Source organism: Pinus tabuliformis, chromosome 3_1, assembly GCF_031772625.1.
Source record: "Pinus tabuliformis cultivar Carrire ecotype Pingquan chromosome 3_1, CPIR1, whole genome shotgun sequence".
Taxonomy (NCBI): Eukaryota; Viridiplantae; Streptophyta; class Pinopsida; order Pinales; family Pinaceae; genus Pinus; species Pinus tabuliformis.
The window spans coordinates 747,323,385-747,350,973 of NC_142301.1; the positions used below are offsets into that span (position 1 = coordinate 747,323,385).

Sequence of the window (27,589 nt, forward strand, 5' to 3'; positions counted from 1 at the left end):
AGAGTGTCATTTGTGCCTCCTACACTAAGTCAACCTCAAAGAAGAGAAGTTGGCCTCAAAAGGAGTCAAAAACCATTATATATTAGCAACTACTTGACTTCATTTGGACACTCTCTCAAGCAAGTTCGATCTGCAGTTGCAAGAGGAAGAAAGAAGAGCGAAATACCTAGAGAAGAAGGAGAAAACCCTAGCGAAGGAGAGACCTGTCAAGCGAGGAGCCGAAATTCTCTCTTTTCTGTGACACGTGCGAGTCTCTGGGCTGTTGTAGGAGGGTCGAAGTTGCAGATCTGCAATAGGGCTGAAATTTTGAAGCTGGAAGGGCCAAAATCTGGGTTGTTGCTAGAGGAAAGTTGTTTGACTAGAAGAGACTACTGGAGTTTGGTTAATGAACTTGGAAGGCTAACTTGGTGGAGAGAGGAAGGTCTTTTGGTCTAGTCTAAGGTCTTGGATTGTCTCAATTTTGATTTGAATCTACTAGTGGAAGAGTTTGACTAGGTTTTCCCCTACATAGGGGTTTTAGCCTTGGCTGAGTTCCTATATGTGGTATCATTGATTTTCATGCTTTTGATTTGATTGTTGCTTGATAAGAAGAAGATAAAAGAAGAACATAAAGAAATTGAATAAGAATAACAAGAATATCACAAGTAATTGTCAACATAAGAAAATCTTTCTGTCGTTCTAATTTTCTGACATGGTATCAAAGCTTAAGGCAAAGATAAGGAAAAGGTAGCTCAAAGATCTATTAAAGAAGGAATCTAAGAAGTAAGGATCAACAAAAGGTTTCAAGACAAGATCACAAGGAGAAAGGAGGTATCATTTTACAAAGAATCCACTTAAGAAGACTTGAAGAAGAAGGCTTATTAAAGAAAAGGATTTATATCAAGAAAGGAAGACTTAAATAGATGACCACATCAGTGAAGTCAAAAATTAAACAAGTAGCCACAAACTATAGAGCATGGAAGAAAAGGATAGATCTTATCCTTGCAAAGCACAAAGTATTGGATTTTGTACTTGGAAAGGTTAAGAAACCTGCAGATGATGCAGGGAAGGAAAAATATAAGGAGACAAATATCTTAGCCATGAATCTAATTGTAGATGGAGTCAAGGATAACTTAGTCCCCTACATATCCAATATAGATACTACAAAAGGGATGTATGCAGCTCTCTCCAAACTATTCACTATCAAGAACATTGGACATGTTGCTAGTCTAAAGAATGAACTAAGAACATTAAAGATGACAAAGGATGACACTATGTCCTCTTATTTTGTAAGAATCTCCAGAATAAGAGATGAGCTCCAAGCTACTAATGAAGTCATACTAGATAAAGAACTTGTGATTGTTTCACTACTAGGTCTACCTAATCATGGAGTGCCTTGAAATAGGTATTAATAGTTGGAAAGAAACTCCATCCTTTGAAGAAATGTGGAATGCATGTAGTAAAGAAGAAGCTCGCATCTCATTAGCAAGTAATAAGAAGGAAGATGAAGAGAACATCACATCCAATGCATATTCTACTCACTACAAGAAAAATGGAGGAAACAAGAAGTTTAAAGGATCAAAGAAGAAGATTGACCTATCCAAAATAGAATGCTTTCATTGTCATAAAATGGCCTCAATGATGGTGATAACCCAACGACCTTTTCTTAGAGAAATCATTAAGTTCAAAAGAGATACATCAAGTCAAACATAAAGTCGAGCTGACTAGTAACATAAAACTGGTCACACATAGTTAAAATGATGCCCAATGAACTCAACTTGGTTTGATCTGCTAAGGCTGAATTTTGGCATAATTTTGCATCCAAGAATCTTGGTTCTGCTGCTTTGGTATGCTTAGAAATTCTACCTTCGATTTGTCCTTGTTTTGCCTCATTTTCGTCTTATTCTTTGCCTTAGATGGTCTGAATTATCTGCATCAGATGGTTCAAATTCTCTACTGGTTTAGATGGTTCGAATTGCTTGCTTGAATAGGAGGACAAACAAACTTTATATGGGCATCAGTGCGGGCAAAATGGGTCTCTTCCAACTAGGTTGACTTGACATTAGGAGGGCTGACTTGATCCTTTTAGACCCTGTTAGCCAGCACTTGTGGGTGACACACATATTAGAATTTTTTCTACTAGATTGTCTTTAGCTGACAGCCAGCAACCCCTTGCAGCCCATAGATAGCTCAATGTGCCACCATCTCCGCCACCTGAGCCAACCATTATGTGCCCTCGCCTATTCTATTATGATCGTATATTTGAAGGTGGGCCATGCAATCCCGAAGGTATGGCTTTCATTATTTAATTGGGTTTTTTTGCTTGCTTATCATGGACACATCTGGACATGGATTAGCGGGGGGATTCGGCGGAAAGAATGGGCTTGGTTTGTACTCTTTCCCCTTGACCAACTTGGTGGTTAGTCTTGTATCCTAGTCCTGCGGGATCTCCTCTATTGGCTACTAGCTTTAGGAGTGACACTACATGGGAAACCCCAATTTTGGTTGCGTGGTCCCACTTCTCAATACCACATACATCACTCCCTTCCGCTCATTATAACCCTTTTTCACTTATTTCCCATTTGGGTCCACATTTGTACATTAGGTCCATAAGGAGTTAGCCTCCCCTTCCCCTTGTCCACACTTTGGGTCGGGCCTGGAATGATGCCCATGCAGCTAAAAAGAAATTAAAAAGCATAATTTGGCCACTCTCAACAGGAAATGTACCATAAAATGCAAAAGATTACCAGGACATAAAAATTTAGTGCGTGGGAAAAAGAAAAACATGAGCTCTACCCCTTGTCATCATGGCCATCACCCTAGTTCCTAGGGCCATTATATGAACCCCCCTGCATCACTATGGAACCCATGATTGTCCCAACCCCTGGTGAGTGATGAACTTCCCAACCTTAAGGGGGTATTCATTGCTATATCATTCACATCATGCTCTCATTCTGTAGAGCCCCAAGCAATTATAAAAAGAAAAATCAATAAAGGAAAAAGGCATGTGAAAAAGGGTGGAAAAACAAAGGTCGGGGTGACTCATGTACCATGGTTGCTCCCTCCTACATCTATACACCCAAGTGTTGGTTTTCCTCATTATAGCTACCCTTGCACCATGGCACGTGGCTTGGAGCCTTCCCTGTTGCCCCACTCCATTCCATCATTATTTCATACAACACCTGCCATCTAATGGATGTTCCATGGACCTGTCACCCCTTAAAAGGTTGAAACCACCTAATAGGGTCCTTGATTAACCTCCCTCTTAACGCTGGGGACACCTATATATTCTAAAGCCCATTATGGAACGACATGCCACTATGAAGTACTTGCTTGGTTCTATCATTTGTAAGCTAATTTGCTCAATTGCACTAATGAATCGTTTTATTGGAAGGTGAGGGGATGCATTGGATCTTATACAAGATTGCAGGTGGGTCTTCATCTTGGGGTTTTTCCTCCCTATACGAGATTCAAACCCTCAAGAGGGTCACAATAGCACTTGTAGGGTGAGCATTGAGAGCCATGGGTCGCCTCCACAACAGAGAGCAGATAACCACACCATGGGATCCTTTAGCACCACCTATTGCTTACTCCTGTCCCATTTATTTGATGTTGATGATGCACTTGGACCACATTGCCTAGTCTAATACACACATGCACCACACACTTGGCGGTTGATCCAGGTCCCAGGTGTGGTTTTGTCTCACCTAGGGAGACAAGGGAGGGCTTCTATCATTTTTCTAGTTCTTATTGATGGAGCACAAACTCGCTTGATCTAGTTGACGACCCATGACACCATTCTTTGTCCCCCCACAGCCACTTGGGAGCACCACAAGTTATTTACTTGGAGATTAAGGGGCCAGCCTGTTTATCATTATTGTTGGAGCCTTCCTTTGAAACTTTCTACGAAATTTCTATTGCAGCAATTGGAATTAATTTTTCTAATTGTTAAATTAATTATGCAGTTTATTGCTACGACAACAACGAATTGATCACACTGCAATCTTCATAAATAAAATATTGTTGAAAATGAAAGCGCTGGAAACTGAGAAAGGCTAACACACGCAAAACTTGTGACACTGTTATATTGGACAAAGGTTCCCAAATAAACCCAATGTGGGAAAACGGGTTGCATCAGCTAAGGGTTTATATTCTTATTATGCAGCATAAATTTTGAGTACAATAAAATGTCGCCAAATTGGCAATTCTAGCCAAGAGAAATACTAGCAAAAATATACTAAGGCATTTTAACCCTTTCTTCACACAATCCCAACACTTGATTGCCTTTGAAAAGTTAGCCGTCCACTTGCTCTACGTAAGCCCTACGTCACCCTAGCGCAAACCCTCACACGCTTGGCTTGGAACTGCTGCCGATCTAGTCGTCCTACTTGTTGCTAACTAGGAAAATGCTTCTCTGGCCCTTTGAAAAATCTTCCCGACCTTTTGGAATTGAAAACATCCTCCCCTTTAGCCAAATCGAACTGCTCACTTGAGGCTCTGCACAGCCTCCTGGAGAATAATTTTGACCTCCTCTTTCTGACTCTCCAGAATTAGAAAACTTCCTCCGAATCACTGTTGACCTCTCGTGCCTCCTGCTACTCGCCTCTTGGCTCGATCTCCATTGTTGAATCACTCTTGCACTTAAGAATTCAAATGGCCTAGGAAACTGAGTATCTGCACTGGTGTGTTGTCCATCCACCCATAGACCTCTTCTTATAATCTATAGTTGGGACTCGAACGACCACGATTAATACTTAATCAATGGTTGAGATCATCTCCAAGTCGATCGGTGTGAGTTTCTAGATAATTCTCACATTTCCCAATTAATTACTATTAATTAACCATTTTTCCTAAGTTATACTCGGGAAATTTTTAATTATGGTCAATTAATTTAAGTGAGCCATCTCTAGGTGGAATTTCCAGAAACGATTTCTGGGTTTTGGAAAACTCCTGTGTTTTAGCCTCTCCACAAAGTCTGGAGATTAGAACATGTTCAAATTTCTAAGTCTGACACATTAGAAATCCTTACTGCATTATCTGGGTTATTTCTCCTACTTGTTTATTCCATTAACAAGTTGTTTATAAATATAAATACTGAAATAAACATAAATGCAACCTTAACTCATATACAGATCAGCAACTGAGATAACTAAGACAAACACACAAGGGACACCGTTATTTTTGGACAATCGTCCTCGGAGAAACCCAATGCGGGAAAACTGGTGCAACGGATATGAGGGATTTATTATTAAGCACCTTCTGGGTACAACTAGGGTGCTAGCAATGGCTCACCCAATAGAGATTGTTGCACGACAGTATTACCTTTTCTCAAAGACAGATATTTAGCCTCTCAGCTCTAGTTTGCCCCACAAAAATCCTTTCGGCGCTTCCTCTTGGCCCTACGTCAGCCCTGCTAGCTTCAGCTCAGCTCTTGAAGTGTCCGTGTCAGCTTCCTGGCTCTCTGCGTCAACTATCTGGCCCTCTGCTTCACCCACGTAGGCCCCTCAGCCTCTGCGCAGTCTCCAACTGCCTCTGCGTAGCTCCTGCTGCCTTTGCATAGCTCTAGCTGCCTCTGCGTCAGCCTATTCGATCACTGCGTTGACCCTCTGGCACTATCCCTACCTCTCCACTATGTACTCACTGCCCCTCTCTGCAATAGACCACTAGCTCGAATTTTCTCAGCAAGCCTCGCTCCAGAAAATCTAACTGACTAATCAATCTTGATGTCTCCAACTGACCCTTAAACCTCCTCTTATACTTTTCTTGTTGAGTTTTCAACGAACAAGATTAAGTCCTTAATCAACGGTTAAGATTAGATTTGGCTTGATCCATGTCATTTAGAACATTCTCACCCAGTTTTATATTAATACCCATTAATATTTTAATTTTCCTAAGTTTAGACTTTGGAACCCCATTAAAATATTAATTATTTTAATATCTCTCCAACCAGGTGGAATTTCCTAAACGATTTATGGATCTTGGAGATCTTATGTGCCTTAGCCTCTCCACCAATTTTCATGGCTAGAGCACATCCGATGCTACCACAAATCAACACTCTCTCTTAACAAGGAATGTGCTCTAGTAATGCTCCACCACTAAAACATCACATTGATCCTTCACACCGTTACCTGTGCTGATGCTTGGCATGTTGCCTCACATCATCCACACTGCTGGTTCCTGTACTGTTGCCCATGACACTGCCATTGCCACTGCTACGTCTGTACTGCAGCTCCCTCTGAATACCTTGCCCACGCTGCCCCTAGCACTGCCACTGCTAACTGTTGCACTGCAACTCAGTTACCGAGAAGTAAGTAACTGATCTACCCAAATACTGACATCCTGGTCAGTCTAGAAGCCTCATGAAACTGACGCTGCCTCTGTTGCTATCCTGTCTCCTTTTGTTGCCATTGCGCTGCCTCAGATTTCTACACCCAAGCACTGCCTTGCTGCTCCACTACACTTTTCTCCACCTGACCTCTATCATCTTACTACTGTCATTAAGGGCTCTCATAGCCGAATATGATCCAAGAGTTTGGGAACCTCAAGGATCCTACCCCTTGTATGTAGTCGTTTTGACTACAACTCTGTCTCCCCCACCTCTTCTCTAGAGGTGCATGAGCACTCATGGCATAGTCGTCATCAGTCTCGACTTCTTTCTCCGCCTTAGCTGGCACTGCCTTGGAGTTGGAAGCCTCTCCCTTGTTTTTCTTCCTGGGACACTAGAATGCATAATGTCCTAGATCCCTAATGGAAGCACGTCACCTTGGAGATATCCTTCTTCTTCCTCTTCCCTTGTTGTCCCGCAGATGCTAGAGCAACATCCTCCTCTTTCTTGATTCGACCTCCCTTGCCATTACTCCCCGCCTTGGTCAACTGCCTGATCTCTTCTTGGCGAAGAGCTGCCCACATCTCCTCCCAACCTGGAAGAGTATCCCTGCCCAAAATGCTTTGGATAAATGTTTCCCACTCCTCGAAGACTACATTCAGGGTTGTCCTCACCATGAATTATGGATTCGTTGTAGACCCCATGGAAGTAAGTTGGTCACGAATCTCCTGCAATCTAAGGAGGAACGGATCTATCTTCTCTCCCTTCTGCATCTGATATGATCGCAGCTGATTCTCTAGTAGCATCTTCTGTTGCATGGAAGTGCCCTGATAAATGGTCATCAAAGTATCCCACATCTCCTTTGTTGTGATCTTTTCAGCAATATGTGGTACGACATGATCTTTGACCCCGTCAAGGATCATGCACTTTGCCCTCGTCATTGTATCCTCATACTTCTCATTATCAACTGGGTCGACCGGGATAGCCACGGTTCTCAAGGCAAAGTCCTTGATGCAATGTTGATCTAGCACTGTCAGGATCCAGGCCTTCTAGATGACAAAGTTGGAAGCCCCATCCAACCTGCTTGATCCCTTAGTCCGTTCACTGCCATTTCAACTCCTCTTCTGGACTCCCTCTGAGTTTCAACTTCCCTCCTAGAAATCTCCCTCTAAGTCCTGATTTCCTTGCTGGAAATCCTCCCACCAAATGTCGAACCGCTCCTCTCCAATCCTCCTTGCAACTGCAACTCGGATCTGGATTTCTTGGCTAGAAATCCGTCAAGGTAGTGACTCCCTCTACCTTGGTTTTGTCCCCTTAGGTACTGTTCTACATCGACAGAAACAACACCCCACCAACTTCTCAATCACAATCTGCCCACAGCTCCCCAACCCCAACAATTGAAGAAACTAAGCCTTTAAGGCTCTGCGCAATCCCGGCAATGGCAGAATCTGCTCCTCTTGGTCACAGTGTCGATCCTTCCTGGCTGAGAAAGATGACTAGGCACTGCGTAGGTCTGATCTGCCCCTCTCTGCCTCTGCGTTGACCCTCCTTCTGGCTCGAAATGATGACGCAGGCCCTCTGCATCACTTCTTTATTGCCTCTGCTCTGGAACAACGTTGTCTCTCGGGACAGTTGCTACTGCTGCAAATTCTCCAAACTACTGCTGGTGCCTTCAGTTTTCCTGTGATCTGCAATGCTCTGATACCATGTTGAAATTTCTAAATCTAACACGTTAGAAATCCCTTCTGCATTATCTGGTTTATTTCTCCTACATGTTTATTCCATTAACAAATTATTTATAAATATAAATATTGAAAAAAACACAAATGCAACTTCAACTCATATATAGATCAGCGACTGAGATAATTGAGACAAACACATAAGGGACACCGTTATTTTTGGACAATTGTCCCTGGAAAAACCCGATGTGGGAAAACCGGTGCAACAGATATGAGGGTTTTATTATTAAGCAGCTTCTGAGTACAACTAGGGTACCAGAAATGGCTCACCCAACAGAGATTGTTACATGACAACAATGCCTCTTCTCAAAAATAGATATTTAGCCTCTCAGCTCTAGTTTGCCCCACGAAAATCCTTTCGGCACTTCCTCTTGGCCCTGCGTCAGCCCTGCTAGCTTCAACGCAACTCTTGAAGCCTCCGCGTCAGCCTCCTAGCTCTCTGCATCAGCTCTCTATCCCTCTGCGTCACCCACGCAGGCCCCTCAGCCTCTGTGCAGTCCCCATCTGCCTTTGCGGAGCTCTAGTTGCCTCTGCATCAGCCTCTTCGGTCACTGTGCTGACCCTCTGGCACTATCCCTGCCTCTCTGCTATGTACTCAATGCCCCTTGCTGCAACAGACCACTAGCTCGAATTTTCTCAGCAAGCCTCGTTCCAGAAAATCGAACTGACTGATGAATCTTGGTGTATCTCCAACTGACCCTCAAGCCTCCTTTTATACTTTTCCTGTTGAGTCTTCAACGACCGAGATTAAGTCGCTAATCAACAGCTTAGATTAGATTTGGTTTGATCCATGTCATTTAGAACATTCGCACCCAGTTTTATATTAATACCCATTAATATTTTAATTTTCCTAAGTTTAAACATAAGAACTCCATTAAAAATATTAATTATTTTAATATCTCTCCAACCGGGTGGAATTTCCCCAAACCATTTCTGGGTCTTGGAGATCTTATGTGCCTTAGGCCCTCCACCAATTTTCATGGCTAGAGCACATCTGATGCTACCACAAATCAACAAAACACATCCAATGCTACAATAACTAACACTCCATCTTAGTGAGGAAGGTGTTCTTTCCAACTAGTGTTGCAGAACTATCTCAACACCCTATCTTTGCAACATTCTCCAACCACATTGGTGATCTAACCACTGTAGTTGCCTGCCACTATCGACCAACCATTGTGCTAACTCTGATTCATCGGCAATTGACTGTAGTTGAACCAAACTACTGCACTTTGTTGTTGCTGACACTGCAATGTACATCATGTATTGCTCCCAACTCTGCATCTGCACTATAACTCAACTCCCTCCCAATTGTTGCTGCTACTATTGCAACTATTGCAATTGAGAAGCATCCAAAATATTGAACCATCTATGCCTATTTTTTGCAGCTGTCTCCTGAGCATCTAATTGCTACTAGCCTCTGCACTGTCCACTGGGAAATTTTCGTTGCTGCTGACTCTGCATCAAACCTCTTGCTCTACTGTCAACACTGCTTTGCGCTCCTCAACATCTGACTACAACTAGTCTGCAACTGTCACTCTAGAACTGACTGCATCAACTGACATTGATCCTCCTGCTACTAAACACTGTGGGCCCTTATAGCAATGTACTGATTCATGAGGAAACACCATCCAATGCTCACCTCACTGTACCTTGCCTAAATCTTTGTGCAACTCTGGGACTAAAGCTCCATATCGCCCCACCTCACTCCTGGAGGTATAGCTACAAACATGGCAAAATCTTCCTCCAGCCTAGAGGACAACTTGCTATCTCTGCAGATGTTGTCGCCTGATCTTGCTTCTCCTACTTGTCCTTCTTCCTTTGAGGACATTGAGTACTGTAGTGGCCAAACTCACCACACCTGAAGTACTTGACCTTAGATAGATCCTTCTTTTTCTTTTTCTTCCCCTGCGAACCTTGTCCCTGACTGGGACCCTTCGATGCAAGGACCACATTTTCTTCCTCCACACCTTTCGATCCCTTGTTGTTGCTACCACTAATGGAGGCGTTCACTAGTGCTCTTCTCATCTCCTCCTGATGTAGGTCTAACCACATCTTGTCCCACCTAGGTAGTGTATCTCATCCTAGAATTCCTTGGACAAAGATTTGCCAATCCTCTGAGACACTGTTCAGGGCCAAACGCACAAGCTCTGAATCTTGAGGCGCCTCTCCTATGGCTACACACTGATCCCGGATTTCCTTAATTCTGGTGAGAAAGTGATCAATGCCTTCACCCTTATGCATCCTGGTGTTCCTCAACTTCTCTTTCAAGAACATCTTTCGTTGCTCAGAAGGATTCTGGTATAGCCCTGTGAGAGCATCCCACATCTCCTTGGTCGTATTCTTGGCCGATATATGCGAGACTATATGGTCTCGGACTCCATCCAGGATCATCTGCGTCATCTTGGCCATCTACTCCTTGAGTTCTTTTAGTGGATTTGCATCAATAGGTTCTGCCACAACATTTTTGGCATGGGTCTTTAGACCATGTTCATCAGAAAGGACATCTTGGCCTTCCAAATGACATAGTTGGAGGCACTGTTTAATCTATCTTGATTTCTAAGGCCGACTGTGGCCATCTCTGCAAAAAATGGAATCTCCTCCCATTCTCCTATTCAACCGTCTATTTTGAAACTCGTACTCCCTCCTGGAATGCGCAGAACTGCTTTCTCTACCTCACTCTGCCTTCCACTGTTGTCTGGAACTAATCGCTCAACCTTTCTAATGTCCTACTCTCAAAACTGGCACTCGAACTGTAACCCCAACAACTTGGCTTGTTTGGTAAACTCAGACGACCTTCTGCAACTGGAAAATTATGGATCTCCTCCAAAAAATTGGAACTAGAAACCCTCTAGGAAAATCTAGAAATTCCTCACTTTGTGTGTGCAATTTATCTTCCACCTATCACTAATTTTGCGTTAGCAAACTGCTGCAAAACCCTTTGTGCCCAGACAAGAAATCTGCTCAATGAAAATACTAAGTTGTTGTTGCTCCCTTTCCTTGCTGGAATCACTATTCTGGACAAATCAAACTTTCCTGCAACTGCAACTAGATAATCGAACGCTTGCCCAGCAAACCCTTAGAAACTTTGGCTTACTGCTCCCCCTAAAAAACAAAATTTTCTCTCTTCCGCTTTCGAGCTCCCCGTCTGTTAAACTGGCTTTGTTACCATGTGAAAATTTCTACGAAATTTCTATTGTAGCAACTGGAATTAATTCTTCTAACTGAAATTAATTATGCAGTTTGATTGCTACAACAACAATGAATTAATCACACTGCAATCTTCACAAATAAAATATCGCTGAAAATAAAGTGTTGGAAACTGAGAAATGCTAGCACACACACAAAAATTGTGACACCGTTATTTTGGACAAAAATCCCCGGAAAAACCCAATGTGGGAAAATCGGTTGTAGCAAGTGAGGGTTTATATTATTATTATGCAGTGGAAATTCCGAGTACAACCAAATGTTGCCAAATTGATGATTCTACCCAAGAGAAATATTGGCAAAAATATATTGAATGATTTTACCCTCTCTCCGAACAATCTTGATACTTGACTGCCTCTGAAAAGCTAGTCATCCACTTGCTCCGCGCATTCCTTGCATCACCCTATCGCGTACCCTCATGCACTTCGCCTGGAACTACTACTAATCTAGTTGTCCTGCTTGTTGTTGACTAGGAAAATGATTCTCCGACCCTCTAGGAAATCTTCCTAGCCTCTGGAACTGAAAACGTCCTCCCCTTAAATTAAATCAAACTACTCACTTGAGGCTCTGCATTGCCTCTTGGAGAATAATTTAGGCCTCCTCTTTTTGACTCTTCGGAATTGGAAATTGTCCTCCGGATCACTGTGGACTCTCCTGCCACCTGCTACTCACCTCTTGAGATGATCTCCACTACTGAATCACTCTTGCACTTAGGAATTCAAATTGTGAGGGAAATTGAGTATCTGCACTAGTGTGTTCTACATCTACCCATCGACCCCTTCTTATAATCTCCAGTTGGGACTCCAATGGCCACGATTAAAACTTAATCGATGGTTGAGATCATCTCCAAGTAAATCCATGTGAGCTTCTAGATAATTCTCACGTTTCTCAATTAATGACTATTAATTAACCATTTTTCCTAAGTTATACTTAGGATTTTTTTAATTATGGTCAATTAATTTAATTGAGCTATCTCTAGGTGGAATTTCCAGAAACGATTTTTGAGTTTTGGAGAACTCTTGTGTTTTAGCTTCTCCACAAAGTCTCGAGACTAGAACACCACTCAATGCTACAAAAACTAACACTTCTCATTATGGCACATGAGGGACTTGATTTGGCCTTCCAATGACCCTATTGACTATTGTTCTATTATTGCGGCCCCCTTGAGAGGCTTGTCATTTACTTTTGGAGCTATTTGGTGGGCTTGTTTCTAATTAGGGTGTTATTTTGCATATTAGAGTCATATTTAGGGACTCATTGGGCTAATTAGACCCATTCAAATTATTCAAGGCTCATATAAATACAAGTGAGGCCCCATTTGTAAAACATCATCACTTGGAGTTGGGATATCTCTCTCTAAAGAATTCGGACCTGCAATTTGTGGAATGATTTGGATGAACAAATGGATTTTGATGTATGGAAATATCTCTCTTGGAGCTTCTTGTTGGCAAGATTATGGATGGTATAGTCTTCTTTGTCTTGTAAGTGCAATATAATGCTATATTTCTATTTTAATGGATGTCTAATGCATGGCATTGTTTTCTTATGGCGAAATAATATGCCCTAATTAATATGAATTAATGGAATTATTGAAACTATTGAAGATTTTTGCATGTGTTACTCATTGGACAAAGAATAAATGAATGTTCCTAGGGGATAATTCTCATTTGCATCCTTGAAACTCCATAATAATTGTCATAGAATTGTAAAAGTCTAAAGTTGTCATGTAGCTGCATCCATATATAGTGAAGTTGCTTTTTAGGCCTCCTTGAAGAGCGAAGTTCCCAAATCTTGATCATTTTCACTCCAATCTTGTCAATCACTAGGCACTGGTCCTAGATCATTGGTGATCACATTAACTCAATGAAATATCATTCTTTCACCTCTCCTTTTCCTCCTTTCTTCATCCTTCTAAAGATAAGGAGATTTTCTAGGGCTTGGTGCGAAATTTTAGGAATGAGGAATTTTTGGATTCCACCCGGACACATTTCTTCATTTGTGTCTCCTCCAGGCATCCTTTAGTTTTGAATAAATTATGATGGTGGAATTTTAAATAAATTGATGCCCTAGCTATCACAACAAGTGGGAACTCTTGAAGCTACCTTTATCTTGGGGATTTCTTGAAGGTTTATGCTTAACTACTTGTTGAAGTACATCATACAAAGCCTTTTCTGTTAACTACCCTGACCTTGGATGAACCTATACTTTGGCATACACATCAACCCTAGGTCTCGTGTAGCTGTCTATTACAAGGAGTTTTTCGTGGAAAACCTTTCTAGATTCTCCCAAAGCTTGCACCTTTATTGAGCCTTTCCATTGAATGAGCTGCCTTCCCTCACTTCAAAGTTATCCTAGGAATATCTATCATAAGTGAGGAGTATTGGGACTCCTCTTGTCGGTGAAAATCTGAGAAGAGAAGGGGACATACACTGTGGTGACAGTGTTCCTTTGTCCCATATTGTTTTTGTGCCGTAGTGGTTGTCCCTTTAGGTTCCCCTTTATGACCCTTGCTAGTTCATGCGGTAATAGATCCAAAATTCAAAAACTCTCTCTTTTGACACCGACATGAAGAATATGTCTTATATTTTTCATTACATATATTTCAACAACTAAAATATTAATTATGAAGACCGTCCATAGCTACAAAGTTCAACACTCCCTCTTCGCTAGGGAGTTATTCATAATGACTGTCCAGTGTTGAATTTTTTAAGTCTATCCGTTAGAAAATTAATCTATATTTCGCTGGTTTATTTCTTCTACTTGTAAATTCTGAACAAGTTATTTAAAACATTTAAATACCGAAATAAACACAATACAGTGACAACATCTATAGATCATCAGCTGAAAGAAAGCAAACACACAAGTGACACCGTTAATTTTGCACAAATGTCCTCGGAAAAACCCAATGGGGAAATTGGTGCAGCTATTCTGAGGGTATATTATTATGCAGTATTTCCTTGAGTTTAACTGAGTGCCTAACCGGCTCACCCGACAGAGAAAAATACACGGCAACAATACCTCTATATTCGGAAATAGGTATTTATAAATCTTGTCCCAGAAATCCTCTCCAGCGACTCTAAAGCTCAGCGTTGGCCCTTTTGGCCTCTGCGTCAGCCTCTTGCTACACTACATCAACCCCAGACCCCTCTGCGTCAGCCCTCTAAGGCAATGTGCAACCTTTGGGACCCTCTACGTCACTCTCTTTGCCTTCTGCGTGGATGATGCAGTGCCTCTGGGCTCTGCACTATCTCTGTTGGGCTTTGCGTGGCCTGCTCTGACTGCTACTCTCGCTCTTTGCTTTTGTGCTAGACTCTCGCTATTATCTCTGCCTCCCTGTGCAGTACTCACTGCTCCTCAGTGCTAATCACTGATTCAACTTTGCTTAGCAACTCTGCCCTAGCAAATTGAATGACTGATCACTCTAGTTTATTCTCCAACTGACCCTCAAGCCTCTTATACTTTTCTCGTTGGTCCTGCAACGGATGAGATTAAATCTCTAATCAACAGATAAGATTAGGTTTGACTTGATCCATGACTTTTGGAACCTTCTAACTCAGTTTTATATTAATACCCATTAATATTTTATTTTTCCTAAGTTTAGACTTAGGAACACCAATAAAAACATTAATTATTTTAATATCTCTCAAACCGGGTACAATCTGTCCAAACCATTTCTGGGTCTTGGAGATCTCATGTCCTTTAGCCTCCCCACCAATTTTCATGGCTAGAGCACATCTGATGCTACCCCAAATCAACACTCCATGTTAGCGTTGATTGTGCTCTAGTAATACTCGACACTGAGCGTTACCCTGATTATCCGACGTCGGTCCCTGTGCTGATGCTAGGCCTGTTGCCCAACATACTCTGCACTGCTGCATCCTGTACTGCTACCCATGGCCCTGCCACTGCCACTGCTGCATCCATACTGCAACTCCCTCTACATCCGTGCTGCTGCCCATGGCCTTGCCACTGCCACTGTTGCATCGGCGCTGCAACCCCTCTCATCATGCTGCATTGTGCTGCCCATAACACTACCACTGTTAACTACTACACTGCAACCCAATTACTGAGAAGTAAGTAACTGATATCCCAACTCTGACATCTCTGTCAAGCTAGAAACACTCTTGATGCTAAAGCTCCCTCTGTCACTGACAAGTGCTCCCTCTACTGACCTCTGCGCTGCTACAACAACTCCCTGCATCTCGTACCGTTGCACACCTCTTTGTGCCATCCTACACTGTTGCAACACTCTCGTGCCTCTCACACTGTTGCAACCTACTAGCCTTGCACTGTACGGGGACTCCTGCATTGTAGCACTCTCCATTGCTTCATCTGCATTTGTCTCTATCGACATCCGCCAGTCTTGCTACTCTCTCTTCAAGTCTCCCATAGCAAGGTATAATTCAAGAGGTTGGGTACCTCAAGGATCTTGCCCCTTATCGCCTGTAGTCCTCCTTACTATAGCTCGATGTCTCCCCACTTCTTCTCAAGTGGCACATGAGCACTCATGGCACAATTGTCATCCTTCTCGACTTCTTTTTCCACCTTCGCTGGCACTGCTTAGACTCAGAAGCCTCCCCCTTGTTCTTCTTCCTCGGACACTAGTTCGCATAGTGACCCACTTCCCCAGAGTGGAAGCACTTGACCCTGGAGAGGTCGTTCTTCTTCCTCTTCTCCTACTTTCCCACAGATGCCAGAGCTGCATTCTCTTCCTCTTCCTTCTTGATCCAGACTCCTTTGATGCTACTTCCCGTCTTGGTTAGTAGTTTGATCTCCTCTTGGCGAGGAGGCTTCCACAATTCTTCTGAATCTAGAAGACTCGCCCTGTCCAGTATGCTCTGGACAAATGTCTCCCACTCCTCGGAAACTGCGTTTAGTGCAGTCCTCGCCATCAACTCCTGATCCGGCGTGGCCCCTATGGAAGTTAGTTGGTCCCAAATCTCCTTCAACCGACTGAGGAAGAGATCTATCTGCTCTCCCTTCTGCATCTAGTATGACCTTAGCTGATTCTCAAGTAACATCTTCCTCTGCACGGAAGTATGTTGGTACAATGTCTTCAAGGTGTCCCACATCTCCTTTGCCATTTCCTTCTCGGCAATATGTTGGACCACATGATCCTTGACCCCATCAAGGATGATGCATTTTTCCTTGGCCATTGCCTCCTCGTACCTTTCATTAGCTATTGGGTCAACTAGGATAGCCATTACTCTCAAGGCAAAGCCCTTGATGTGATGTCTATCTAAAATGGACAAGATCCTAGCCTTCCAGACCACAAAGTTGGACGCTATGTCCAGCTTATCCTGATCCCTCAGCCCATTCACGACCATCTCTCTACTTTTCTTTGTCGACTCCTTCGAGTCTCTCTACTTCCCGCCTGGAAGTTCTCGGTTTGACTCCTGCTAAATCTCTCTACTTCCTGTCTGGAAGTTCTCAGTTTGACTCATGCTAAGTCTCTCTACTTCCTGCCTGGAAGTTCTCTGTTCGACTCCTCCCAGTCTCCTTACTTCTTGTCTGGAAGTTCTCTTTTGGACTCCCTCTAAGTCCCGATTTCTCTCATGGAAATCCTTTTGCCATTCGTCAAGTTGCCCCTCTCCGATCGTCTGTGCAACTGCAACACTGATCTGGATTCATTGGCTAGAAATCTGCCTTGGTAGCAACTCCCTCTACCTTGGTTTTGCCCTGTTAGGTATTGTTCTGACCACAGTACCCCACCAGCTTCGCTCCTGCAAACTACCCACAGCTTCCTTCGCCCCAACAACTGAAGGATTGAGCCTCTTGGCTCTGTGCAATCCCGGCACCAGCAAAACAACTCCCTTAGCCAACTGCGTCAGCCCTCTTGGCCTCTGCATGAGCCTGTTTCTACACTCCTTAGCCTATGTGTTGGCCTCTCTCAAGCCTGGACTGATGACACAGTCCCTCTGCATCAACCCTTCCTCTGTCGCTTCTGCAAGGATCAACTTCTATCACTCGGGACAGCTGATTCTGCTCCAAATGCTCTGCTTAGTTGATGCCTTCAGCGCTCCTGTGATCTGTAACCATGCTCTGATACCATGTTGAATTTTCTAAGTCTATCCATTAGAAAATTAATTTGTATTCTGTTGGTTTATTTCTTCTACTTGTAAATTCTAAAAAAGTTATTTAAAACATTTAAATACCGAAATAAACACAATACAATCACAATATCTACAGATCATCAACTGAAAGAAAACAAACACAAGTGACACCGTTAATTTTGGACAAATGTCTCCGGAAAAACCCAATGTGGGAAAACCGGTGCAGCTATTCTGAGGGTATATCATTATGCAGTATTTCCTTGAGTACAAGTGGGTGCTTAACCGACTCACCCGACAGAGAAAAATACACGGCAGCAATACCTCTCTATTTGGAAATAGGTATTCAGAAAACCTATCCCATGAAATCTTCTCCAGTGACTCTAAAGCTTAGCGTTGGCCCTTCTGGCCTCTGCGTCAACCCCAGACCGCTCTGCGTCAGCCCTCTGAGGCACTGCGCAGCCTCTGGGACCCTCTGCATCACTCTCTCTACCTTCTGCGTGGATGACACAATCCCTCTGGGCTCTGCGCTGTCCTTCTGCCAATTGTCAAGTTGCCCCTCTCCGATCGTCTGTGCAACTGCAACACTGATTTGGATTCATTGGCTAGAAATCCGCCTTGGTAGCAACTCCCTCTACCTTGGTTTTGCCCTATTAAGTATTGTTCTGACCACAGTACCCCACCAGCTGCGCTCCTGCAAACTACCCACAGCTTCCTTCGCCCCAACAACTGAAGGATTGAGCCTCTTGGCTTTGCGCAATCCCAGCACCGGCAAAACAACTCCCTTAGCCAACTGCGTCAGACCTTTTGGCCTCTGCGTGAGCCTGTTTCTACACTCCTTAGCCTATGTGTTGGCCTCTCTCAGGCCTGGACTGATGACACAGTCCCTCTGCATCAACCCTTCCTCTGTCGCTTCTGCAAGGATCAGCTTCTGTCACTCGGGACAGCTGATTCTGCTCCAAATGCTCTGCTTAGTTGATGTCTTCAGCGCTCCTGTGATCTGCAACCATGCTCTGATACCATGTTGAATTTTCTAAGTCTATCCATTAGAAAATTAATCTGTGTTCTGTTGGTTTATTTCTTCTACTTGTAAATTCTAAACAAGTTATTTAAAACATTTAAATACCGAAATAAACACAATACAATCACAACATCTACAGATCATCAGCTGAGAGAAAACAAACACACAAGTGACATTGTTAATTTTGGACAAATGTCTCCGGAAAAACCCAATGTGGGAAAACCAGTGCAGCTATTCTGAGGGTATATCATTATGCAGTATTTCCTTGAGTACAAGTGGGTGCTTAACCGGCTCACCCGACAGAGAAAAATACATGGCAGCAATACCTCTCTATTTGGAAATAGGTATTCAAAAAACCTATCCCACGAAATTCTCTCCAGCGACTCTGAAGCTTAGCGTTGGCCCTTCTGGCCTCTGCGTCAGCGTCCTGCTGCACTGTGTCAACCCTAGACCCCTCTGCGTCAGCCCTCTGAGGCACTGCGCAACCTCTGGGACCCTCTGCATCACTCTCTCTGCCTTCTACATGGATGACACAGTCCCTTTGGGCTCTGCGCTATCTCTGTTGGGCTCTGCGTGGCCTGCTCTGGCTGCTACTCTCGCTCTTTGCTTAGGCACTGGTCTCTCGGTACTGTCTCTGCCGCTCTATCCAATACTCACTGCCCCTCACTGCTGATCACTGATTCAACTTTGCTTAGCAACCCTACTCGAGCAAAATGAATCACTGATCACTCTGGTGTATTCTCCAACTGACCCTCAAGCCTCTTCTTATACTTTTCTCGTTGGTCCTTCAACGGATGAGATTAAATCTCTAATCAATGGCTAAGATTAGATTTGGCTTGATCCATGACTTTTGGAACCTTTTAACCCAGTTTTATATTAATACCCATTAATATTTTATTTTTCCTAAGTTTAGACTTAGGAACTTCATTAAAAATATTAATTATTTTAATATCTCCCAAACCGGGTACAATCTGTCCAACCATTTCTGGGTCTTGCAGATCTCATGTGCTTTAGCCTCTCCACCAATTGTCATGGCTAGAGCACATCTGATGCTACCCCAAATCAACATCCAATTGTTCTCTTGTTGACAAATTTCTCTAAGAAAAGGTTCATCATTTATCGTTAGCATCAACTTCTCGTGTTACTTCCCTTTGATCTATTCCTACTTTTCATTATAGCACTTAAATATCCCATTCATCTTCCTTCCACAGATGTTTTGGCACTCGCTAAGCTATGTTCTTTCTTTGTATGCTTTGCACTTCTGATGACCAATCTTTTGTTTTTCTTGTTTTGGAGGGGGATATTCACATTAACAAAGGAAAAGTGGTAAAGTGATAACACATACACACCGCAAGTCTAGCTAAAGGACCAAAGCAGGGCCTTTAGGTGACAGGGCACCTCAAACACACAACCTCTTGCATCAGGGCCTTTAGGTGAGTGCCCATCTGAATATATAACCCTTGCAGTCTGTAGCATCTCCTGCATATACCTTTTCCTTTCCAAGAAATCTTAAACAGAATATAGGGACTCTTGGATGAGGAAGCAAAGCAGGTAAATCACCTCCAAACCCATTGGCCAATCTTGGCCACTAGTGGACAGTAAGTTTAAATTAGAATTAAATATTGATGTTTAGATGAATCTGAGTGCAGTATTTAAGAAGAAAGGTATTGGTTTAAATAGGCTGAGTTTGATTGCTATTCCATTCCTTAATAGGATACACTCCACAGGATTCCCAAGGTCATTGCTTGAATCAGACTAGCCTCAAGTGGCTGTTTATTTTTAGTAGGGTTTTAAATCTCTCTCCTTAATTTGAACCATATTGGCACTGGTTTTATTTTGCAGATTCATTCTATACCAGCAATGTACAGACAGGAAGTGTTCTAGACTACACTCTTGCTTTCATGAGTGCAGCCTTGGACATGGTGCGTGATAAATGGGATCCAACTCCAAAGACAGGTTTCATCGACATTACTGCCTCAAGAGAGTTCTATCGGATTTACAGTGGCCTTCAATTTGTAAGCTTGCATTGTTTTCCTGTAACACTTCTTGTCTGTTACTCTATTACGAAAGGATTAGAGTTCAAAAGCCATGAATTGCTTCATCTCTTACTTTAATGGGCTGATAAAGTACCAAAAGTTTGCCTATCAATTTCATATATATTAGAAGGATCAAACCACGAATTTTCAGTGATATTCCCGATGAAATTTAAAAAACTATTGGTTGAATTGTAATCCGAGTTTTCCTTCTTTGGATGAGCTTTATTTGAAAAGCCAAGTGATGAAAGTTTTGCATGTCACTTGTGCAGGCACAGGGCAATTTCAGACTCTAGTGGCCGTATAATTATTTTGTGCATTATATAGTTGTAGAATTGTGACAATCTCTCCTCTTGTGCATGTGAACGTTTTCTGTTAGGGTTTCTTTCTTCGTTCATTGAGTGTTTCGTTTTTCTAACTTTGCACATAGCAATTTGGTATCAGAGACTAATGATTAGGCCATGTACCCACCTTGATTTTGGTCCAATATTTGGGTTTACTATGCTTCCAGAATCAAGATTTGGGAAGCATGTTGAATCCAACTCCCTCTGTTCAGCATAAAACTCTCCCAGACAAAAGCTCTCATTATGTAGATAATTTTGTCCATTAGCGCAAGTCCAAAGTCTTATTTTGTGTGACACTTTTGGTGATCTCATGGCATGCAAAAAGGGTTAAAATTTCTGGGTTGAGCTCAAATTTTACAGGGAAGTAGATTTTACACTTCTCTATAAGAACAGTTGTGATTTGTATTTTAACATGTTAGCCACTGAAGTTCAAGTTGTACGTCTTTGTAGATGAAAATGATTTCGACCAATGTCCCACCTATTGAGAAATCAATGCATGTAGTTATTAGGGTTTGATTCCTCTTTTCTTGATAATTACTTGTGATATGTGTTGGCTTGTTTTATTTCTTTGTTATGTTATCTTTCATCAAGCAATTACCATTTCAAGAATGCATGAAGATCACAGGAACAAAGGACACAAGATGTAGGCGCTCAGCCTGGGCAAAACCCCTCTTGAAGGGGAAAGCCCAGTCAACTCTTCTTCAATCATAAAATCAAGTCTGAGTGAGACAATCCAAGACCTTTTGACCAAGACAAAGACTTTTTATGATCACCAAGTTAGCCCTCCTTTCATTAGACAAATCTTGCTTCAATCAACAATAGTCAACTCCTGCAAAACTACATCAATCTGGAATTTCAGCCCCTTGCAACTTAGAACTTCGGACCTGCAGCTACTGCAGAAATTTCGGCCCCTACAACTTGCCCATAAACCCTAGATAACTTGCACGTGTGATAGAGAGATGCCCCAAAAACTTTGATTTCGTCTTTCTTTGACTTCTTCTTCCCTCTCCTTGAGTTTGCTCCTCTTTTCTATTATGATAAAATAATGTTCCCAACAGAGCAGCAGCTCAATACCAACATTCAAGAATTACATCATCCAAAGATATCAAATAGAAGCTCAATGGATTCTTTATATAGAGAAAACCCCTCCAAGTGGAAAATAACGGCTAGTTGGCTTGATCATCGTCAAAATAATCTCGACTGTCGAAAATAACTTGATCATCCTTTAATGTCCACCGTCGAATTTTTAATTTTGAGGAAATTTTCAAATTTCTCTTAAAACACACTTTTAGTTAATCCAAAAATTAATATTTTGGATTAATTTCATCAAAATTTTGACTTTGACTTAACCACCAAGGTCCAAGGGCTCAAATTTTCTTAAAATATCCATTTTCCCTTGGTGGAGGACCCCCAAAAATTGACTTCTCTTTGACCCACGAATTTTTTATTATTTTTCACTTGGAGAGAAATTAATATCTCTATAATTATTTTTGACTTAAAATTAATTAATTTTCTGGCTTAAGAGTTTTATTTAATTTAGCTAGAAAAAATTAATTAATTGACACTAGAGGAGATTTAATGATTTTTCCACCCCCAAATATTTTAGTCATTGTGTCTAACTATGAGTAACCATGCACTAAAATATATTTTACATCATATTCTTACAAAATCAACCCTTGAAAGGGGAATACATATTTAGACTCGAACCCTCAATAATTTACCCAATTCTACGACACAACATGATCTAGTATGAAACCAAGTGCTTGTAATAAAATAATTTAGCCAAATGTGCTAAAATTATATCCAAACACACTTTTACAAAAGAATCGATATAACACCTAGGACTTACCTAAGACCTTGTCAACGAATTCTATCCTAGCTTTGAGGTTTAAGCTGGAAAAAAAACTCTGTCGATTATCTGTGTTTTTTTTTTTTTTTTCTTTTTTGGAAGAAAAAGTGAGATATGGATTATATTATGTATTTGTATATACAGAGCTGATTTGTACAAATAAGCTGGAGGTTCATATGCCTCGGATTTTGCCCTCGAGTCTGAGGGGTGTATGAAGAAGAAACATATTCATTATGGAGCATTGATAACATAGCAAAACCATAGCAAATTTTTTTAGAGAATTCAGCAATACAGTAGATCCATAGTAACTGTCCATATAGCAAAACAGAAACCTGCATAGCAATTATGTGTCAGGCATAGAGAAAGGTTGGATCTCGTATGCACATGAATCTGTTGTAATGACCAGATACCAAATACCGTTAGGAGAGTGCAGTCCTTTTTTTGACAGAGCATCCGCTTGCTCATTTTGGTTGCGTTTAATATGAGCAATAGGAAATGAGACGGAGTTCCATAGAGTTGCGATCCTATTCATCCATCCTGTGAGGGAATCATTAGATATTTTCTGCCTTCCATTCACATGATCAATTATGGTTTTTGAGTCTCCGTATATTTTTATAGGACCAATATCCATGAAGGAAATGAAGATGAGCAGACCATGCAGGGCCATGGCCTCTGCCTTGTTATTAGTCCCTTTACCACCATTCCAGAAAATGGGAAAATGGAGGTCATTTGAAAAAGCTATGTAAACTCTGCAAGTGCAAAAGCCATCCTTAGCCGCACCATCAAAGTGTGCTCTTGGAAATGAAAGCGGCAGAAGGGCAGAGGGGGCCTTTTTCTGTAATTTCTGCTGAGGCACAATCTTGAGGAAGGAGAAATAATACGGGACAATCTTGTCTATGATACTTCCAAAAACCTCACTGCTATTTTGAAAGATTTTATTGTTTAGAAACACACATAATTCGGTAAAGTTAAAAAACTTCCTCGAATGAAATCCTTGCCAAAATAAGACTCTTACCGAGGTGTTGTTACATAAGTAAACAGTCATACTAGCATTATTTACAATACAACCTGCAGAAATTGGGTTTACGATGATAAAATTGTGCTGGCCGATGACTTTGGACTTTCAATTTTTTTTCTTCACATCTTTGTACTCTGCTTCCTTGGACTGTTGACAAAGTGTGGTCAACAGTATCCAACCACAAAAAGTAGGGAAGTGGTTGCTAAGGTGATTGTGGTAACTCTCCCATTGTTGCTCTTAAATATGGATTTCTTAGTGAGGCATCTAGACCTATGACCTTATTTACTCCATTTCTAGTACATTCTCATGTCTGTGTCCTTGTGTTGGTGATACCAAATTTAGCAAATTCTCTATATGATATACATGGACATGTGATATTTCATTATTATTTCATACATTTTTATCAGTATTAGCCATAAGAATTAAACAGCAGATCCAGGAGAAGTTGGTGGTTCTAGAGACAGGGTTATAGCATGGAGCACAATATTGCATGTCATCGCATCTTTCATCATATCACTCAACACATGCGCTCACATTTATATTTGAGGGCCTAAACAACTCCTTGGAACATGTTTTATCAAGTCAATTTTGATCACCCAAGTCAGTCGCAAAGGGTTAGAAAGACCTGTCAATTTAAGCCCTGATAGCCCCAAGTTGACTTTACAGTCAGTGAGTCAGGTAATACAAATGCATCTCAGTGGAGTCACCCACTGACCTCCAAAATTGGCTTTAATCACAAATTCCAACAGTTCTTCTCTTGGTACAATTGCTGTGTTCTTCTCTTATGCTAACAGTTGGAATCAGTGCTCGAGTAATTTCAGGATTTAGAAGTCGGTGTCTAGAAGTAGCTGGCATGTTCTTCATTAAATGCTTTACAAGGGTTAGCTTATTTATAGCACTTGGGGGAGAGTGTTGTCTTTAACAATATTTTGAGTGTCAATTTCAATTGTTATAAATAACTAGTGGTTTTTTTTGCATATATGTGTGTGTGTGTGTGTTTTCCATTTGTATGTCATACCATATCCAATTTTTTTCCCCATCCCCATTTCCCAAATCTATTTCAGTGCAACTTACAATTTATTGTTTTGATGGCATGTTTTCTTAATAGTTAGCCCTAATTGCTTATTTCAGTTGATTTTGGTTTGCATTCAAGGCACCATCCATTCCTTACTATTCCATATATACAATGATGTATTTATCTGGTTTTATAGCACCTTTGAACATCAGAAAAAAAAAAAAATGAAAAAAAAAAACTAATCTGTTTTAGCCAGGACTTGCGTTTCATTTCTTGTTTCACAGTTCAGTGCCCAAAAGAGGTTTTCATGGAAATTATTTCTTCATTTTGTAGAAACTCCCGTGGCATAGCCATTTGAACTGATTCTTAAACGATCCATGTGGACTATAGGTATTTTGTGGAGAGCCGATTGAAGAGTCAATAGGAAATCAGCAACGATTTGGTGATTCAGTTTCTTGGGGAGGCTGTACAATAATATACTTGCTTGGTCAACAACTTCACTTTGAACTATTTGACTTTGTTTATCAAATGCTTAATGTTGCAGAGGTGGAGAATGTAGCGACAGCATATTTGACATCAGCAGAAAGATCAAAACCAGCACAATATGGACAGGTAGCTTCTCTATTTCCTTTCTGAAATCTTAACAGGGCTTACACAATTTAGATGTGAAAATGATTTGATTAGCAATAACTTCAATTTTAAGGTGATTATTGGTCATTTCTTTTTTCTTGTCTCAACTATTTTAAGAACTGTAGATAAGCATTGATCATGGGAGACTCCATTATATCGGATAACTCAAGATTATTATGTCCCAGCATTTTTGTTTTATCTTAGTCGATTAAAGAATGGCTAGTTATAGCTCAGAAGGGGCTATCAGGTGTTGGTCTTAGTTCAAATTTGCGGTGTATTTTGGTCCCATTACTACTGGAAAACATGAATCTGGCAATGCAAAAGGGCAGTTATGCTACGTTACGGTGTTTGTACCTATTTATTCTTCTTTTGATTGGATATGGTCACCTTTCCAAAGGGCATTTATTATAAAATCCTCCCATATGAAAGACATTAATATGCTAACTACAAGTTATGTTGTCTTGAATCTAGTGTGGGGAATTTTCACCATTATACATCTGTCTGCTACCCCTAAAGCCGTTCTTTTTCTTGAGGCCTTCCCTTTTAGATCGCATTTCATTCAGCTGGCACTTGAAAACCATGCTTAGCGTTGACCACAAGCTAATGAACTGACGGAATCAAAGTTATAGGTGATACAAGGGGTAGGCCTTAGATATTAATGCATTCTTCTTTTCTGTTTGTCTAGAGTGCAAGTCTATATATTAATCGAAGGCAAGTAAAATAAAGCTAGAGTAATTCGTGATTTTATGTTTTAAACTACTTTTTGTCTGGTATATTTCTTCCCATATGCAATGATTTTTTCTCTGCTGCTTACTGCTATTTGTCATCGTCATTTCTGTTTGAAGGATTTGGAGACCTTTATGGAAAATGCAAAGAAGTCAAGAAGATTGAACAATCACGTGTTCTCAATGTTAAAAGCACGTTCTCCCCTTGAAGACAAAAGGGCATGTGCAATCAAGCAAAGTGGTGCCCCAGTACTTAAAATGAAGTACTCCAACACCCTATCTGCATTTGAGACGTTACCACAAAAAGGTACTTCTGCTTTGTGAACAAGTCAATTCTCTGCTTCACGTTTCCTGTCATTAAATTTCTAATGCTTATTGATTGCAACTTTATTGTTGTGCACTGACAGCTCGTGCTATGGAACCATTTAGTCAAGATAAGAACAAGGTATCAACATAATACTATGGAATAGAATAGACTCCTGGCAGATACCATGACTTGTGAAGGTGCCTAATCAGTACGCTTATTTTGTAGTCATGATGGTTAATATGAGCACAGGAATATCTATAAGTATTGCAGAGCACCTTGTAGTGCTAAGTAATGACTACAAACGGTAAAGTGGTGCCCGCATAAAATAGATGTTAAAGTGGATCAGGAAAACATTCAAAGAGTTTGGTTCTAAGATTATGGTTTTATACAAAACTTTGAGCCTGAAGGCCCTGACGGCATGGACTGGAAGTGTAATGTTTTGCTCCAACTAAAACCGACTGCAAATCCTGGTTAGGGCCCTTTAAATAAGACATAAAAAGAGAAAAAGTCAGTGTATGAAACTAGACGCTGACAACAGAAAATGACAGAACGTTTAACTGTGGTTGCCAAGCAGCTGTTGGAGTGACATTATCTTAATGGACCAACACACTACAAGCATTGAAGTTCTGCTTTGTTATAGTATTACTTCAGTACAGAAATCCTATATAAAATGAAGTTATTCCTATTTCTTTTGTATAGCCGTTCGAGGGCCTTTAGAAGCTACTTTTTGCAATTCATTTGTTCTCTGACGAGGTCTAGTCACCATGATGAATCAACAACATTTATATGCACAGTGAGGTACGTGTGAGAGCAATTTCTGCTCCTAGAATTGAACGTTGATGCAACAAGGAGACTGCTTTTCATGTAAATTTAATGCGTTTTCTGAGAGGTAGTTTTGGCCCAAAATGCGGGTTAATATAGGAGAAACACATATTGCAGAATTTTGTTAGCTGTCTACATTCTGTTCAAGCGTTGAAAAGAGCACGCTAGTGTTTCTTTCGCATTTGTTATTGCAGACTCAAGGGAAGGCAGGGTGCACTAGTGGTACACCTCTAGACCCTTTTTTTACATTTCTAGGGAAAACCTTTTGCGAAGCTTCTGTGCTGAAATTAGATGCATTTTGAATTTGGCCTTTCGATGCACATAGTAGCTTAATTTAGCGTTTTCATGGAGTTTTGAGAATATAGAAGGTAATAATTTCTTTAGTTTATGAATTATTCTAAGCTATACGAGTGCAGGTGAAGTATTGCATTACCACTATCATGGATTGATGAATGTTGTCTAGTTCTTGTTATGTTTGATGGGAAAACGCAGAAAACATGAGAGGAAATATGGGGTTAAGAGTTG

At 41.2% G+C, this 27,589-nt stretch overlaps 1 protein-coding gene across 2 annotated transcripts in view; it reads left to right on the plus strand.

Annotated features, from left to right (window-relative positions):
* The window catches only part of PIR121 (transcription activator), a 481,847-nt gene extending 454,602 nt beyond the window's left edge, over window positions 1-27,245 (plus strand). For both annotated transcript variants that reach the window (XM_089411826.1, XM_089411827.1), the window contains 4 exons: window positions 20,164-20,336; window positions 24,971-25,192; window positions 26,056-26,242; window positions 26,343-27,245. In XM_089411826.1, coding sequence (XP_089267952.1) covers window positions 20,164-20,336; window positions 24,971-25,192; window positions 26,056-26,242; window positions 26,343-26,392 — 632 coding nt within the window. In that variant the 3' untranslated portion in view covers window positions 26,393-27,245. The remainder of the gene's footprint in view (window positions 1-20,163; window positions 20,337-24,970; window positions 25,193-26,055; window positions 26,243-26,342) is intronic.
* The last annotated feature ends 344 nt before the right edge of the window (window positions 27,246-27,589 follow it).